The sequence below is a fragment of the Musca domestica genome, unplaced genomic scaffold, assembly GCF_030504385.1.
Source record: "Musca domestica strain aabys unplaced genomic scaffold, Musca_domestica.polishedcontigs.V.1.1 79, whole genome shotgun sequence".
Classification (NCBI taxonomy): Eukaryota; Metazoa; Arthropoda; class Insecta; order Diptera; family Muscidae; genus Musca; species Musca domestica.
In genome coordinates, this window is record NW_026712406.1 from 2,478,614 (window position 1) to 2,495,177 (window position 16,564).

General features: G+C 33.0%; 1 protein-coding gene across 2 annotated transcripts in view; it reads right to left on the minus strand.

Moving 5' to 3' along the window:
• LOC101893452 (tyrosine-protein phosphatase 99A) overlaps positions 1–16,564 on the minus strand; it is a 606,223-nt gene that overhangs the window by 345,011 nt on the left and 244,648 nt on the right. For both annotated transcript variants that reach the window (XM_059130728.1, XM_059130726.1), the window contains exon 2: positions 11,188–11,357. In XM_059130728.1, the coding sequence (XP_058986711.1) occupies positions 11,188–11,357 (170 nt within the window). The remainder of the gene's footprint in view (positions 1–11,187; positions 11,358–16,564) is intronic.

The window sequence follows — 16,564 nt, forward strand, 5'->3', positions numbered from 1 at the left end:
TCGTATAGCCCCTCTAGATCAGAACCTCCCAATATTCGGTATTTTGATGATTTTAGCGTCATTGTTCACCGGAATGGTTTCAAATTTCGTACTTGTACTTCGCAATGGGTTCTACTGGCTATGACAAAAATTGCGTATGCAGGTTCTCGTCATCGTATAGTCCCCATATAACGGTTCCTCTCAATATTTTGATAATTTAAGTACATTATTCACCGGAATTTTTGCAAATTTCATATATGAAGTTCTTAATGAAAGTTCTTAAATGAAGTTCTATCACGTTTTCGTATAGTCCCCCAATATAGGTACCTTCCTCGATTTGGTACTTTAATAATTTTAGCGATATTTTTCACCGGACTGGTTTAAAATTTCGTACTTTCATATAAGGGGTTTCATTTGAATAGAATATTTTATGTTTTTTTTTTTTAAAAATTTCAAATTCCTTCAAAATGGTTGAGGGTATTAAAAGTTCGGCCCGGTAGGAACTTATCTACTTTTTTTTTGAACATTTCACAAGCATAAGTGGACCATTTTTCTTCGAAAATTAACAAGGAGTAGTCGTTACGTTCTGTTTACAAAAATTGAAGGATAATGATAACACGACGCTGCTACATGCCTCCATCCTAAGCTGCACTGGAAGTTTTGTGCCCTGTTTTTGAAGATTGTATTATCAAGCTGTTAAAGTTAGCTGTTAAAATTATTTCAGTGACAGCCCATTATATTGTTTACAAGCACACAAAAGCATTTTGATGAGAAAAAAAATTTATTCGTGTTGGAATTCATAGAATGAAATGGTATAGCCCCAATATAACTGTAGCTCCCGATATTCGGAATTGTTTCAAATTTGGTATTTGAAGTTCGCAATGGATACTACAGCCTAAGACAGAAAATTGTCTGTGCAGGCCCACGTCTTCGTTTAGTCCCAATAAAACGGTACCTTTCGGTATTCGGTGTTTTGATGATATTAGCGACATTATTGACCGGAATTGTTTCAAATTCCAAATTCCAAATTCAAATTTGAAGTTAGTAATGGATACTGCAGCCTATGACAGAAAATTGTCGTTGCAGGTTCACGTCTTCGTATAGCCCCCATATAACGGTACCTCCCGATATTGGGTATTTTGATGATTTTAACTATATTATTCACCGATTTTTTTTCAAGTTTGGCATTTGAGTGCAGGTCGTCATCGTTTAGACCCTAATATGATGGCTATATTCGGTATTTTTAAGATTTTAAAATTCGTTCCAAATGGTGGAGGGTATTCAAGTTCGGTCCGGCCAAACTTACAGCATTTTTACTTGTTTTGGTATTCCATACATGTTTCTTAAAATTTAACCTCACCCTTTCAAAATATTCGCTATAAACCGTGTAAACGATTTTTTTACAATATTATTAATAAATTAATGTCATTTTTTTATTTCTGAAATTGCTTAACAAATATTTAATATATACACACATTAATAAACGATTTATTGCATTACATTCACACGCACCCACCAACTTACACCCACAAATACTTATGCATCCAGTAATTTCATTCTTGTAGATTCATTCATTGGCATTCAGGCATTGTTCACAAATGAGAAATTGTTGAGGGTGTGTGTGTGTGCGTGCGTGTGCGAACTATTTTTTATTATTAAACCATTTGTGGAAGGATATTTATTTTAGTGTAAGTAAATTATTGTGTGTATTTGTGTGCGTGTGTGGGTATGCATTCATTCAAACCGAAGTTGATGATTTTAACCAACCTCACACACACACACACACACACACACAAAACAAGTTCAAAATATATGCAATCAACAATGCCAGCATATTACAATTTTCAACGATGCATAACATTCCGGAATTTTTCCGTGTTTTGTTGTTGCTGGTTTTTTATATAGTGCACTCTTCGCCCGAGAAATGTTGATTGCATCAATTTTATGTTATTACATAATGTGATAATATTGAAAAAAACGCACATATATAAATTCTGAATTAATAACATTTAAAATAATAATATTGAAATATTTTGAATTCTCTGAGAGGGTTTTCGAATGAAATATTAAATCACAGAAATTTATCACCATAAAAGGTCGTGGCAACCTTAATTGGGATGGGATTCTGGGAAGAATGGGAAATAGTTTTTAAGGAAATCATATTTAAATTTACAATTTTAAAATTTATTAACCATTTCCCAAAATTTCATGCATAATTGAGGTTACCACGATTTTTATGGTGATAAATTTCAGTGAAAAACAAGTTAAAAAGTATCAGTCGGTTTTGCAGACAGATTGATACGCTCAGCCAATGTTCGTTATTTAAAGATATTTTTACTTCCATTATGATTATTGAAATCTTGGATCCTCTATAGAGTAGGTTCCGAATGAGTGGGTCAATATTCTCCATTTCGAATCCAACCGAAACTAATATGATATAAATATTGCGACGTGACAGGTTTCAACTACATTGGTTACTTCCTTCACTTTGTATGAGATGTGTGATAATTTTTAAAAAATATTAAAATGTGCGAGAGGTACCATCACGACCGAAGTATTTCATTTTCACACTTCATCTATACAAATAAAAATATTGGTATGTTCAAAATTACAAGATAATCGAACATTTATATCCAATTTTATGGGAAATCATAAATACCATATTCATTTTAAGATTCAGGTCGAGAGAAATTTTTAGATATAGCAAGTGGTAAATAATCCCTAACTTATTTCGCAACTAATGACAATAAAAGTATTGAAAATTGTGAGCATTTGTGGGTGAGGTACCTTTGTGGGTGAGGTAATCTTCACAAGAGATCTTGTGTTGACAAAAATGTTTGTATGTGTGGAATTTAAAGAGAGTTGGATGCTTTTTTCGCTTCCTGTACCAAGTCTGAATAGAATCGAATGATAATTTCGCGATTTATGAGGTTCATGGATATTCAAAATGTTGATCCCTTGTGGCGAACGGTATATCCCACCTTCACAGCAGATCTTGTGTTAGTAGAAATAATGGGATGTGTGAAATATGAAGAGAAACGAATGCTTATTTCGGATTTCATAATCGTTTTGGTTTTTTAAATCGTAGACCCTTTTGTGGGGGAGGCACCAGAAGGAGTGGATCGATATATTCCATCTTCACGCTAGCCCTAATGTAAATAAAAATATTTATAAGAGGTTTTTTTTTTCAAAATGTTGACATTTTGGGGGTCTACTCAGCCATCTCTGCAAGAATGATAAATTCAGTAAATTCCACTCAATTCAGACCATTAAAATAATTTAAAAAAATAAGCATTTCATAAAATGAAATGTTTTGCTAAAAAAGTGTCCTGAACCTGACCTAGCACTAATGCAAATATTAGAATTTTCACAGTTTGGGCAAAATCGGATTATCCTTTCCTTTTCTGTGCGATATTTTTTATCGACTTTTGGGGAGGAGTGGCTGACTTCAAAAGTACTGAAACGGATTTGGTCCAAAGAGACCTAGGATCTAAAGCCGTTATTTATTGCGGCACACTTTGACCGTATCAAATGATATACAGGGTGAGATGAAAAACTGCAACCAAATTCAGACTGCTGTCATTTCAAAGCCACTCGTTCGACAGCTGTTAAAATTATTCCAGCGTACAAAAACATTTTGGTGAGAATTTTCCAGATTTCTATATATTTGGCTGGAAAACCACAAGTGGCTATCGTTAGAGCACTCCAGCATTTAAATGTGAACAAATTTCTCTCGTGCCGTCGCTCGTTACCGTGATACTGGTAGCGTAGCCCGACTTCAAGAAGGTCGACGGAATAAAACAGCAACATTTCCAAAAATGGTTCGAAAAGAAAAGGGGCGACTTGATCGAAACCCGCGTCGCAGTGGCCGCAAAATGGCTCGTGAGCTGAACATAGCGCAATATTCCATTCGGCAAATATTGAAAAATGAGCTCGGGGTGAAGCCATACTTGTCAAAGGGGTCAGCTGAAATTGTGCACCTTCCGTTGGCCACCAGAACTCAAGCGTCGGCCATGGTGATGGTGTGGGCCGCCATAAGAGCCGATGGTCTCTCTCCGCTCGTATTAATCGACAGTGTCATCAGAACAAATGCCGAATATTATCGCGAAAATATTCTGGAGGGTGTATTAAAGCCTTGGGCACACAAACATTTTGTCCGCAGACCTTTGACATTCCAACAGGACTCAGCATCATCAAACTCAGCAAGCGCCACCGAAGAATGGTTACAAAATGAGGTTCCTCGCCACCAACGCGTAATGGCTACCAAAATCTCCGGATACCAATCCGTCGGACTATTGTGTCTGGAGTAGTTTGGAAAGCAAGGTTGGCACTAAACATTACCAAAGTGCCGATAACCTCAAACAAGCGCTTCGCCGGGAATGTACCAAAATACCGCAGCGCAACATTCGGGCAGCGTGTGACGGTATCATTGGCCGTTTGTAGGCCAAAAGTAACAAATTCGAACAAAACTAAACTTATTCTAAAATTTGATGCTATTTTCAACATTTTTTGCTTTTCATTCAATAAAATTAAAAAAATGGATTTGGTATTTAAAATTTGTATTCCACTTTATAGTACTTTCTGACGAACCCTTCCCTTTATAGAACTTTGTCCACTTATGCGTCATAAATCTTAATATTCATTATTTCAATGATGTCCTTACAAAATTTTACTTCAATTTATGATCCCAATTACAATCAGCAAATATTGAATGAATGCACCCAGGGAAATGGGGGAAGGGGTGGCGAGAGGGGGAGAGAGAGAAGGAAAAGTTATTAAAATCCTATTACATATTTTCCCATTGAATACTCTTGTAATGAGCTCTAAGGGGAATTGTAAGAACAGAACATCGTCAGCAGTACATCAAACAGCAATGGCAGGCAGGGCTGTGTCAGCAACGTCAGACTCCGAATCAGATGCAACCGGAATGCCACTGAAGAGACCAACCAACCAACCCAACAGCCAACCAACTACATTGAAGTTATGAATTTAACATTGTTCAGCTTTAAGTTCAATTCAATTTCTAAAGGGAATTCAAAATATTCACATGACTGTGAAATGTATTGAATGGATTTATTTATTTATTTGTTTATGCTCGGTTATTGCTCTTTGTTTAAGTGTTAGTTATGAAAACTTAAATGTTTATGAACAAACAAAAACAATTTTTAATAATAATCAATATTAATTTTTATTGTTTTTATTTGTTAAAAATTTAGAAATTATTCAAAGCCAAAAATTCCGCAACATTACATAGCCCAAAGGGCAGCGAAAAATTTAATTACAATTACATTGAAACCATAGAAATTTTGCAAAAGGCATTTCTTTATCAGCTTTTGAATTATTAATTGCAATAACTATTTTTCAATAATTTTTCGCCTAATTACAGTACAAACACACTATTTTTAATTAGTTTTATTTTTAATTATTAATAATGATGATATTATTGTGTATTGTACACCGCCAAAAATTACATGTAATTGCAAGCAACACAATTGTGGTTATGACAAATAGATTCGAATCTATTGAAAGGTTTTTGCTTGAAATATGTAAATGTTAAATAAAACAAGTAAAAACAAAATTGAGTTCGGCCGGACCAAACTTCTAATACCCTCCTGAATTAAAGCGAGCAGCACTTTCAACTACAAATACCAGTAAGGCCTTTTGAAAACGGGAACCTCTATAGACAATTTTATACTTCAGGGATTGTCATCTATCAAATTTTCTAAAATACCAAATTTGAAACAATTACAGGGTGAGATAAAAATTGCAACAATGTTCAGCTGTTTCTCATCATTAAGCTCTTCTTTTATGTAGACTCGAAACATATTAAAATATGGGTTCCTTGCATCTGGCCAAAGTGTATATTCGTCGGAGACCCCAAAAAGTATATATTCCTAATCACCAAAATATATAAGGCCTGCCAGTCCATCTATTCTTCCGTCTGCCTGTTGGAATCACAGTAGAGTCCATGTTATTTAATCTTGAGTTTGGAAAAATTGGCACAAAGGTTTATATAAGCAGGGTGATTATGATAGAAAATGGGCTTTCTTGGTCAATATTTAGGTATAGCCCAAACGTAATTTTCGTTATTTTGAAGGTTTCTGCCGCAAATTACAACCAAATCAGCTGAAACTTGACAATTGGGATTCTCAGTAGATCTGGTCTGTCCTCGTGAAAAATATTCGATTCAGTTACACTAATTGGTATAGCCGACCGATTTTCGTTATTTTGGAGGTTTCAGCCACAATAAATTAAATATGATTATCGCTATTTGAGTTATTTTATCACACCCTCAGCCATATGGCTAGATAGCGTATATATCATTTCATATGGTCAAAATGTGCCTTATCGAAATAACGGTTTTAGTCCGTTTCAGGACATTTGGAGTCGACCCTGGGATGTCCGTACGTCCGACTGTCTGCCTGGTGCCCACGATAACTATCGAATGGAGTAGCCGATTTGATCCAAACTTGGTACATCGTAGTATTATTGTCAAACTTAGATCGAGTTCGGAGATGGGCAATACCGGTAAACTTCTTCTGGTGCATCCAGCATAAAATGTCAATTTCAAAAAAAAAAAAAAAAAAAAAAATAAATAATTTACTGCACAGAAAGAGGAAGGATTACCCGATTTTGCTCCAACTTTGAAAATCCTAATATTTGCAAATTAGTACCTACCCCACCCACACAGGTTCAAAATGTTGAATATTATAAGTCTTATAAAATGTGATGTTAAAGTCCGAATGAGTTCAAATTACACACATCACAATATTTTTATTAACCCTAGGTCTGGTATGCAGATGGAAAATATCAGTCTACTTCTTCTGGTACCTCCCCCACTTAGGGTCAACATTTTGAATATTCATGAAGGCCATAAAATGCGAAATTAACATCCGATTCCATTCAGACATTTGGTACATCTCAATATTTCCATTAGCACAAAATCTGTTATAAAGATGGTAAAGATCGGACAATTCCTTCTGGTACCTCCACCCACAAACAAATCATATTATTCGAAATAAGCATCCAGTTATCTTCGAATTACATACATTATAATGTTATTAATAACCCAAGGTCTGGTGAGAAGATGGGATATATCGGTCCACTCCTTCTCGTACTTCACACACAAATGGTCAAAATTTTAAGTATCCATGAAGATCATAAAACGGGAAATTAAAATCCGATTCCATTCAGACTTGATTTAGCAAGCAATAGTTCCAAAAACATAAGATCTGTTATAAATATGGTAGGAATCGGACCATTTGTTCTGGTACCTCCTTCACACAGGGTTCAAGAATAAAAAAACGCTTAGAAAAAGCGAAATAAGCATCCAACTTTCTTCAAATTTTACATATCCGAAATGCTGTGAAACCCTTCTGGTACCTAAACCACAAAGGGTAACAATTGATTATGATTTCGAATAAAATTGGATATAAATATTCGATTTTCTTCAAATTTTACACATACAAATACATATATTTTTATATGTTACGGTCCGCTTTATCTGATACCTAATGCATATTTCCACATTTTCCAAAAAATTTCACATATCTTATATAATGTATAGGAAGTAGTCGATATAGCCCAAATATGGCACGTTATTATATTTATATCAGATTTACGTCATATACGAATTGGCCAATATTGAGCAACTGCTTCTTAACTTCCCCCCTAAAGGGGTGTTGTGAATAATCACAACTCGATTCTGCGTTATACACCTGTCGGCAAACCCTACTAATAATATTTTACTTGTTTCTTTTGACTTTTCTCCCCATAAATTTTGAATTTGAATGAAATCATGAAAATTTTAAATTTCGAATTTAATTTTCCTTAACTCTATTAAATAATCGAACAGAGATTTCTGTTCTTTGGCAACTTATAAAGAAATTTCACTGAGGTCATCATGTAGGAGAATTTTCCATAAATTCACATGGATTTAATTTTTTAAAAGTAGTGTGAACTACTGAATCGAACCAACCCAAATTGACAAGTGGTTTGCAGCCCTGTTATGGAAACAAGTAAAATTTCTGAACAACACACGGTATCAAAGTTTTCAAGTCACAATCACATGTGCATAACTTCACAAAATTTAATTTTTTCTTATCACCATGACCTAAATATCTAACTTAACAAACATGAACTTTACTAATCTAATCTATAAAAATGTATTAAAAAAATATCTCTATTTCGACTTGTAAACACTTCAAATGCCAGAGCAACAACTGCCTTAAACATTTATGTAATTCATTGTAAATTTAAATTGTATATTACTTGTATTCCCCTTGATATGAATAAATATTAAAAAAAATATATTTTTTTTTGATTAAATTACAAACAATTTATGACAGTTGAATTGCATTCCTTGTTATTATAAATGTAAATATTCCCACAAAAATACATTTTTCTTATTACAATATTTTCATATTGTAATTGACATCTGACCAACCACCTGTTAAAACCTGTATTTTCCAATGTACTCTGTTATGCCTACAAAATTCAATTTTTATTAAGGTTAAATATTTTTTCAATATTTTTGTGTGGAGCCATAGATTTCATTAAGAAATTATAATGGAAAGATATTACAAAAATTTCGTTTCGAATAACATACGTACATATAAGTAAATATTTTTTTTGGACACACACACACTCAAGATAGACATCAACCACAAATACAGAAATCCGTACTCCATGGCGTATAAGTGTTTGCATGTAAATCATACGCCCAGTGGAATTTGCAGTATTTTCCTAAAACTAAGCCTGGTATTTACTATTGATACCTCAAATTGCCATAGACATATGAAGGGCTCACAGCTATACCGAACTAAGTCATAAAAACATAATTCCAAGATATTTAGAGGTAAAGTAAATGTACTGCAATTAATTTCTGGAAGCAATATTTTAGTCTACCAAAAGAAAATGTAAAAGTCTATATTCAAAATTAACTAATGATATAAAGTTAAAAGAAAAATAATTTAAATATATTACTAAAAAAATATTCAAAAACAAAAAACCTGCTTTGGTTCGTTATTGCTCTGAATAAAATTTGAAGGTTTTACAGCTAAAGCGAACCAAGTCAAAAAAATAAATAAATTGTTCATTTTATGACTAAATATAGTTGATGTTCCGCTTGTAATAAGCAACTGATGTTGATAGCTTTGGAAAAGGCAATGCTTTTTGAATGTCGAAAGTACAGAAATAGTGCTCATCAGATGGCACTTCTGTATTCAGTGAGTCTCGAGCTAGCTGTGCTGCTTTTAAGTGAAGTTCCTTTTGCCAAATTAAATTTGTATTTTCGTCTTCATAGAATTTTATTTTCATGTTAAGTTCATCACATATTCGAAAGTTATCCTTATCCGGTCAGTGCTCCAGTGGTCCATTCCAACAAGTACCTCCCCCACAAAGGGTAAAAATTTTGAATAATTATAACTCTTATAAAATGTGATGAAATTTTCCGATTGTGTTCAAATTACACAGATCAGAATATTTTTATTAACCCACGCTCTGCTGTGAATATGGAATATATCGCTCCACTACCTCTGGTATCATCCCCACAAAGGGTCAACATTTTGAATATCCATGAAGCTCATAAGACGCGATATTATTCGATTTCATTCAGATTGGGTACATTTCAAAATTTCCTTCAACACAAGATCTGTTATAAAGATGGTAGAGATCGCACCATTTCTTCTGGTACCTTCCCACACAGGGTTCAAGATTTTGAAAAACAAAACAGAAAGAAAACGAAATAATCATCCTACTCCCTTTAGATTTCACACATACAAACATTTTCGCTAACACAATATTTGTTGTGAAGATGGAATATATCTGCGAACCCCTTCCGGTACATCACCCACAAGGGGTCACAATTTTCAATGCCTTTATCTGTCATAACTTGCGAAACAAGTCGATGATTCTTTACAACTTGCTATATCTAAATATTTCTCTCAACCAGAAACATGAGATGAATATGGAATAATGTACGATTTTCTTGTCATTGTGCCCATACTAATATTTAATGTGTATTAGGAAAAAGTATATCAAATAAAAAAACAGTAAGTTCGGTCGGGCCGAGCTTTGAATACCCTCTACCATTTGGAAAGGATTTGGATATTAAAGAATACTTTTAAAAATCATAAAAATACCGAATATAGAGAGTTATCGTAATATGGGGGTATATACGAAAATGTGGACCTGCACAGCCAAGTTTTGTCATAGTCCATTACAATATTCAAATAGGAAACTTGAAAAAATCCGGTAAATAATATCGCAAAAACATCATAATACCGAATACGAAATATGAAAAAAATTGGTGAATAATGTCATTAAAGTCATCAAAATACCGATCATTTCCAATACCAAAAGCCCTGTAGACCAAACACACATCTGAGTAAATTTTATTAACCTACTACAAACGCCTCGGAAGCTAAAGTGATTTCCACAGATGGACAGACAGACGGATGGACATCACTAAATCGACATTGAATCATTGCTGATATCTATATATACGCTGATTCAAAGTGAAACACACTGACTTGGTTCATTTTTGCTTTGAATAAAAACGAAAATGACAGTCGTGGACTTAGGTTTTTTAACGTTATCTTTGGAACGAAACACTTTTTGACATTGTGCTTTACAGAGTAAACAGAGTTGCCATATGCGGGGACATTGGCACTAGTTTCGGCATTTTTTATTTTTCATGACTTGGTTCGGTATAGCAGTGAGCCCTCCATATCCAGAATATATTGTAATTTCATAAAAAAACCCAAACATTTTTATTTATTTCTATCCAATCCCTGCCACACTGATTTTACCAAGTTATTTCAACTGGATACCAACAAAAACCTAGGCGAGATTTGATTTTACAAAACAAGACAACAAATGAAAACAATTCTCTCGAAGACAATGGACACTTTAACTTATCCATTGAAGTAAAATGAAAACATGTGGGAGTTGCTTTTTTTGCAAATAAATTAGAAAAGATCCCATAAAAATGTATTCGAAAGAATGAAATTTTATACATTGCCTCGGATGGAGATAAATATTATTGGAAGAGGCCAGGCGGACAGCCACACATATTTTTTTTTTGTTATACAAAAAGCCAAGAGTACGCACACAATGTTAAAAATTTATGAAGTGTGAGAACGAGAAGAAGTACGATTCCTGCCATGAACTTAAGGAAGATCCAAACATAAATTGTCGTTTACTTACCCGGGGACTGTGCAACAGTGGTATCCGATTGGCAAACTGAGCTATTGTCGTTGTGGTTGTTTTCCATACCAGAGTATCCACCAGAGAATGTTCGGTAACACCCGGACAGGGTAGTGTCACATTTTTGCCAGCCTCTGCAATAATTTTTTCATATTCCAAATTTGCCACATCTAGAATGGAAGAAAAAGCAAGAAGACATAAAAAATTAACTTGCATTGCTTGCAAAGAGAAAGAGTTAAAGTTCTTAAGGGATTTACTGGTGTCTGGGGGGGAGAGTTTTTTTTTTATAAAATTTTTCATATTTTTGTATTTTCTTTTTTCCCACAACGAAAAAAAAACTAGGGGACAATGTAAATGTTTGTTTTAAGAAAATTAAAATTATAATACACAATCATCTTTTATTGCTCGAAGCAGAAAATGAAATATGAATTACATAGAAGAAAAGAAGGGTTTTTAATTATAACATTGCAGGACATTGCTGGTATATATATTTTTTAAACTTAAACGAATTTTTACTGGGAAGTTTTAAAGTTGAAAAATTATGACGTGTTTTTAATTTTCTTGGAATGAAAAAAAAAACAATATTTTTTCCCGAAAATGTTTGTATACAAAAAATAAAATGTTAGTGGACCATGGCTATTCGATGGTAGGCAGGAATAAAGAGAGTGATAAAGAGAATAATCGATATCTCCCATCTTCAAGCTAAATCTGGTATATATACAAAAAATGGAATAGTCCCTTTTAAAATTATAATTGAGACTTATAAAAGTCATGATTGTTCTGATATTGTTTATTTTCAAAAAAAAAAAAAAAAAATAAAAATAAATAAAAATAAATAAATGAATAAATAAATAATTAAAAAATTTACAAACTTTACGATTTTCCATGGTTTTGTTTCAGATTTGGGAGTTTGTGGGTGATTTACCAGAATTCAGTAGAAATATAACGATGTGCAAAAATTATACTACATTGGATACTACACTCAAGGGATATCGTGTGTACCATAGACTCCAAATGTTCTGAAACCTGCTAAATATTTAAAATTTCAATTATGGGTCTCGAGGTACACCAATTTTTATTCAAATGTTGAATTCTGTACTAAAAGTACTAAAATTTGAATACTTTGTACTGGACAAAGGAAATGAGCTGAAATGCTGAAATGCTGAAATTTGGAATGAAAGTAACTAATGTAATGGGGGATAGTAGATTGTAAGGCTTCAAGACTTGTAAAATGATACTAAATTACCAAAATGGTACAATTTGGTATTATGTGGACGGATAGAGCTGAAATTCGGTATGACAATCAAGGATGGAAAATAATTTTGATATATAGGGTGTTTTTTGAATATTTACTAAATGATTCTAAATTTGGAAAAGTTTGGTTTATGGTGAACAAATGAAGTTCAAATTTTAGAATGTTGTTGGGTAAAAAGAGATAAAATTCTGAAATTTCATATTTAAATTATTTGGATTTGGATATGAAAATTTGTCCTATATTTGTACAAAAAGTACAAAATGATACCAACTTTAGTACAATTTGGAGTTAGGTGACCTGATAGGTCTTGAAATCTAAAATTTGGTATTAGAATCTCTCTTCATTTGTAGCCTGGACATCTGGAGATGGTTTCGGAAATGTGTACTATAATTGTTCGAAAAGTACTGAATGGTACTAAATTCGGTATTGGATGAGGGGATAGGGCTGGAATCTTCAAATTTGATTCTGAGGTCTCTGTTGGTATCTGAAATTGAACTTGTAGTGAACATGTGTACTAAGAAATTGAAATTGAAGAAATTGAACTTGTAGTGAAAATGTGTACTAAGTGTAAGAACTGCACTAAAAGCTATTAAATTTTGCCCCTCATTTGGTACAGTTCGCAGTTGGGTGAACGGATGAAGTAGCATTTTTTCAATTTAGTATTTGGGGACCTGTTGCTGGCAGATTTGTGATAAATATGTGGTTTCGGAAGTGTTTACTATAATTGTACGAAAAATACTAAATGGTACAAAATTTGGAATAATTTTGGGTGAACAGATAATGCTTCAAATTTTAAAATATTTGCTATAGGATCTCTGTTCATGTGTAGCCTTGTATGGAGGTGGTTTCGGAAATGTGTACTATGATTGCAGAAAAGTACTGAAGGGTACAATATTTGATGCTGAGTGAAGGGATAGAGATAAAATTCTGAAATTTGATATTTAGATTACAGAAGGAAACTGAGTTAGAGATTTCGCGGTGGTTTGGAAATGTGCCCTAAATTTGGACGAAAATACTAAATAGTACCTAATTTGGATTTGGGTGAAGGGTCTGGAATTGGGATGTGTAGAGATGGTTTTGGAAATGTGTACTAAAATTGTACGAAAAGTGCTAAATGGATCGGATGTCCTCGGTAAACTTCAAAATAAAAGATTTTTGTTCTTAAAGAAAAATATTTTCCTAGTAGCATTTAATAATTGTTTTGGTTTTTCAAAATTGTGACCCTTTATGGGGAAGGTATCAGAAGGAGTGGACAAACACATTTCATCAAATCTTCATTTCACCAAATCTTGTGCTGATAGAAATATTGAGATGTGCCGAGTTTAAATGGAATCAGTTGTTTATTTCGCTGTTTACGAGCTTTCAGGACAACACGTTGAGTAGGCCGATATTGGTCTTCTCCGAGCTCGATCTAAGTTTGATCAAAGTGTATGCTCCTTTTGAGAGTTGTCGTGCGCACGAACCAGCCAGCCAGACAGACATACGGACGGATGGACACCCCTAGATCGAATCCAATCGTCTTGAAACGGATTTGCTCCATAGGAACTAAAGTCTAAAATCATTATTTCGATGAGGCCATATCAAATGATATATACCCTCTGTAGTCATATGACTGACGTTAGAAAAAGGCTGATTTCTGGGAGTCTTACCAAACCCAAGTGCCATATGAAAATTTTGAAAATTATGGGATCTTGAGTTGACCACATATAGCTCATTTACTCAGTGAAATAACTCGACGGCGTATTTGTAGCAATTCATATTTTTTCCTCGAACATTAGTTTATATTTTCATTATGTTGATACCTGTAGAACTGGAAGAGTTATACATTTTTTAACTTGGATTTTGACATAAACCAAGAAAACTATATTTTGAGATTATAGAGCATTTAAATATTTCAAATCATGCTTGATATTGCACAGAAAACTGGCACTAATATCTTGGAACATGTTTGCAAATAATTATCTGTGTAGTTATTATATTTTTTGGATACAATTCTTTTTTATTCGGAAAGTCAAATTTCCATGGATTTTTTGAGATATGACCCTTTTTGAATAAATGGGTTATGTGTAAATATATATCCCCCATGTTAAAAATAACATAACCTTTGTGTCCTGTACATATATATCTTTGTTTTTCTAATAAAGGTCACATCATTGTTGTATCATGTTTCAAATAAAATAAAGCAGAAATATTGTTATACTTTTTTATTTTTTTATTTTTTTCATTAAAGCAACTCTTCAAAAACAATGAGTGTGTGCTTAAATTCAGGATAATACTGCAGATATAACACTTAAGTGGCCCGAAAGGAGAATGTACCTGGTTGGAATGAAAACATTGTTGGTTTGTGAAATAATAACAACAATAACATGGTTTTCAAGATGGATTAGGTTGGCACAGTGTTTCAAGTTTGTAACGAGAAATCCAATTTTTTTCATACAAAGGAATATTGCAATCAATTTTCTTCTGCTTTTCTTTCTCGAAAACTGCTGTTAATACATCAGTGCGGTTGAAATTAAATGCTTCCTCAAAACATATTTCAACGTCTTGGTGAAGGGAAGCATGGCCAAAGAAACAAGGTTGTTTTCCTTTTATGGATGTACATTACGTCCGTCTTGACACTAAAGAGTGTTTGCAGTGGAAGATCATCACATGCTTGGCAATCAATCATCAAGTGCAGCAGGGCAGGGTGGGTGGCGACGTAGTTGCAGCAGAAGCACTGGCCAAGACTCGATTGCATTTTGGATAGATTTGGACATGATGCGATACCAGATACCATACAAATCCATTCATTATTTCTTTTTTCCAAAATAGACAAATGATTTATAAGTATTGTTGAGGGAGGAATAACAACAACAACAGCAACATCAACAACTTGAAAAATTCCCATATTTTGTTGCTGCACTTTGAACACCGAAACAACAACAGGGGTATAGTTTTTCTGTGTGTGTGTTTTGTTTCTCAAAGAATGTTCTTGAAAAGCAATTACTTACAGAACTTGTTTTTGAGGATTTTTTTTCTTTTGAAAAACAACAACATTTTTTAACTAAGAGTTTGTGTTATCTTTTTGAAAATTTTAAAGATACAAAAAACATGTTTAAAATCTTTTTGATATATTGCTCTTGAGAGCTAGATTTTTTTCCTGGCCTTCCATGACTGTAATGAATTTGTTTTAAGGCTGCAATTTGATTTTATTATTTTTAAAGAGGAACAACAATTATTTTTTTTTTATTTTGTTAATAAATGAAATATTTTCTCTCAAAGTGCCTAAAAGGATTTTTATGTTCGCATACAAATTGTCTTAATTAAATTTTCCTTTTACATTTATTAAGAAATTTGATTTAAGGGCAAAATAAAAAGGGGTTAAATTAAAGTTATCGGATTTTTTTTGATTAAATTTCGGTAACGCGAAAACAAAATACTCATTTCTTTGAATTTTGAACGGGCATAGAATATTATAATTCAAAAAAAATAAAAACTATATTTGAGTTGAAAGGCAATAATAAACTGAGCATAGTTTCACAATGAAAACTAACGACTATTTTTCGAACATTTCAAAACAATCTAGTTTTAGTACTTTTTATTACAAACTAGTTCTCCAAAATGCAAAAATTGATTATAATGCAGTACAACCGAATATCCGAACAATTTAGGTACAAATCGAACAATGCTTGTTCTATTTCTGGTACCAAAAAAATAGGCAATTGTTGATTGTATGGGCGATAATTTAGGTTGCTTAGACACGGAATTTTTTATGAGGTTAGAGTTTAGGATTGCGCTGAAGCCTGGCATTCCTTATGGTTTTGGATTTGTCTTAAAAACTCACTCTTATCAAGATATATGGGGCCGCTACAACGTCTGCGAAAAGTTCAGCATAACATTTTAGATTCCTTACAACAGTTCGCGTTAAGTCTTCTTTTGCCCTCCACCAGACATTGTATGGGCTCTCGTTCCTAATTTAAGACCCAACAAAGTATATATATATATATATATATATATATATATATATATATATATATATATATATATATATATATATATATATATATATATATATATATATATATATATATATATATATATATATATATATATATATATATATATATATATATACATATATTT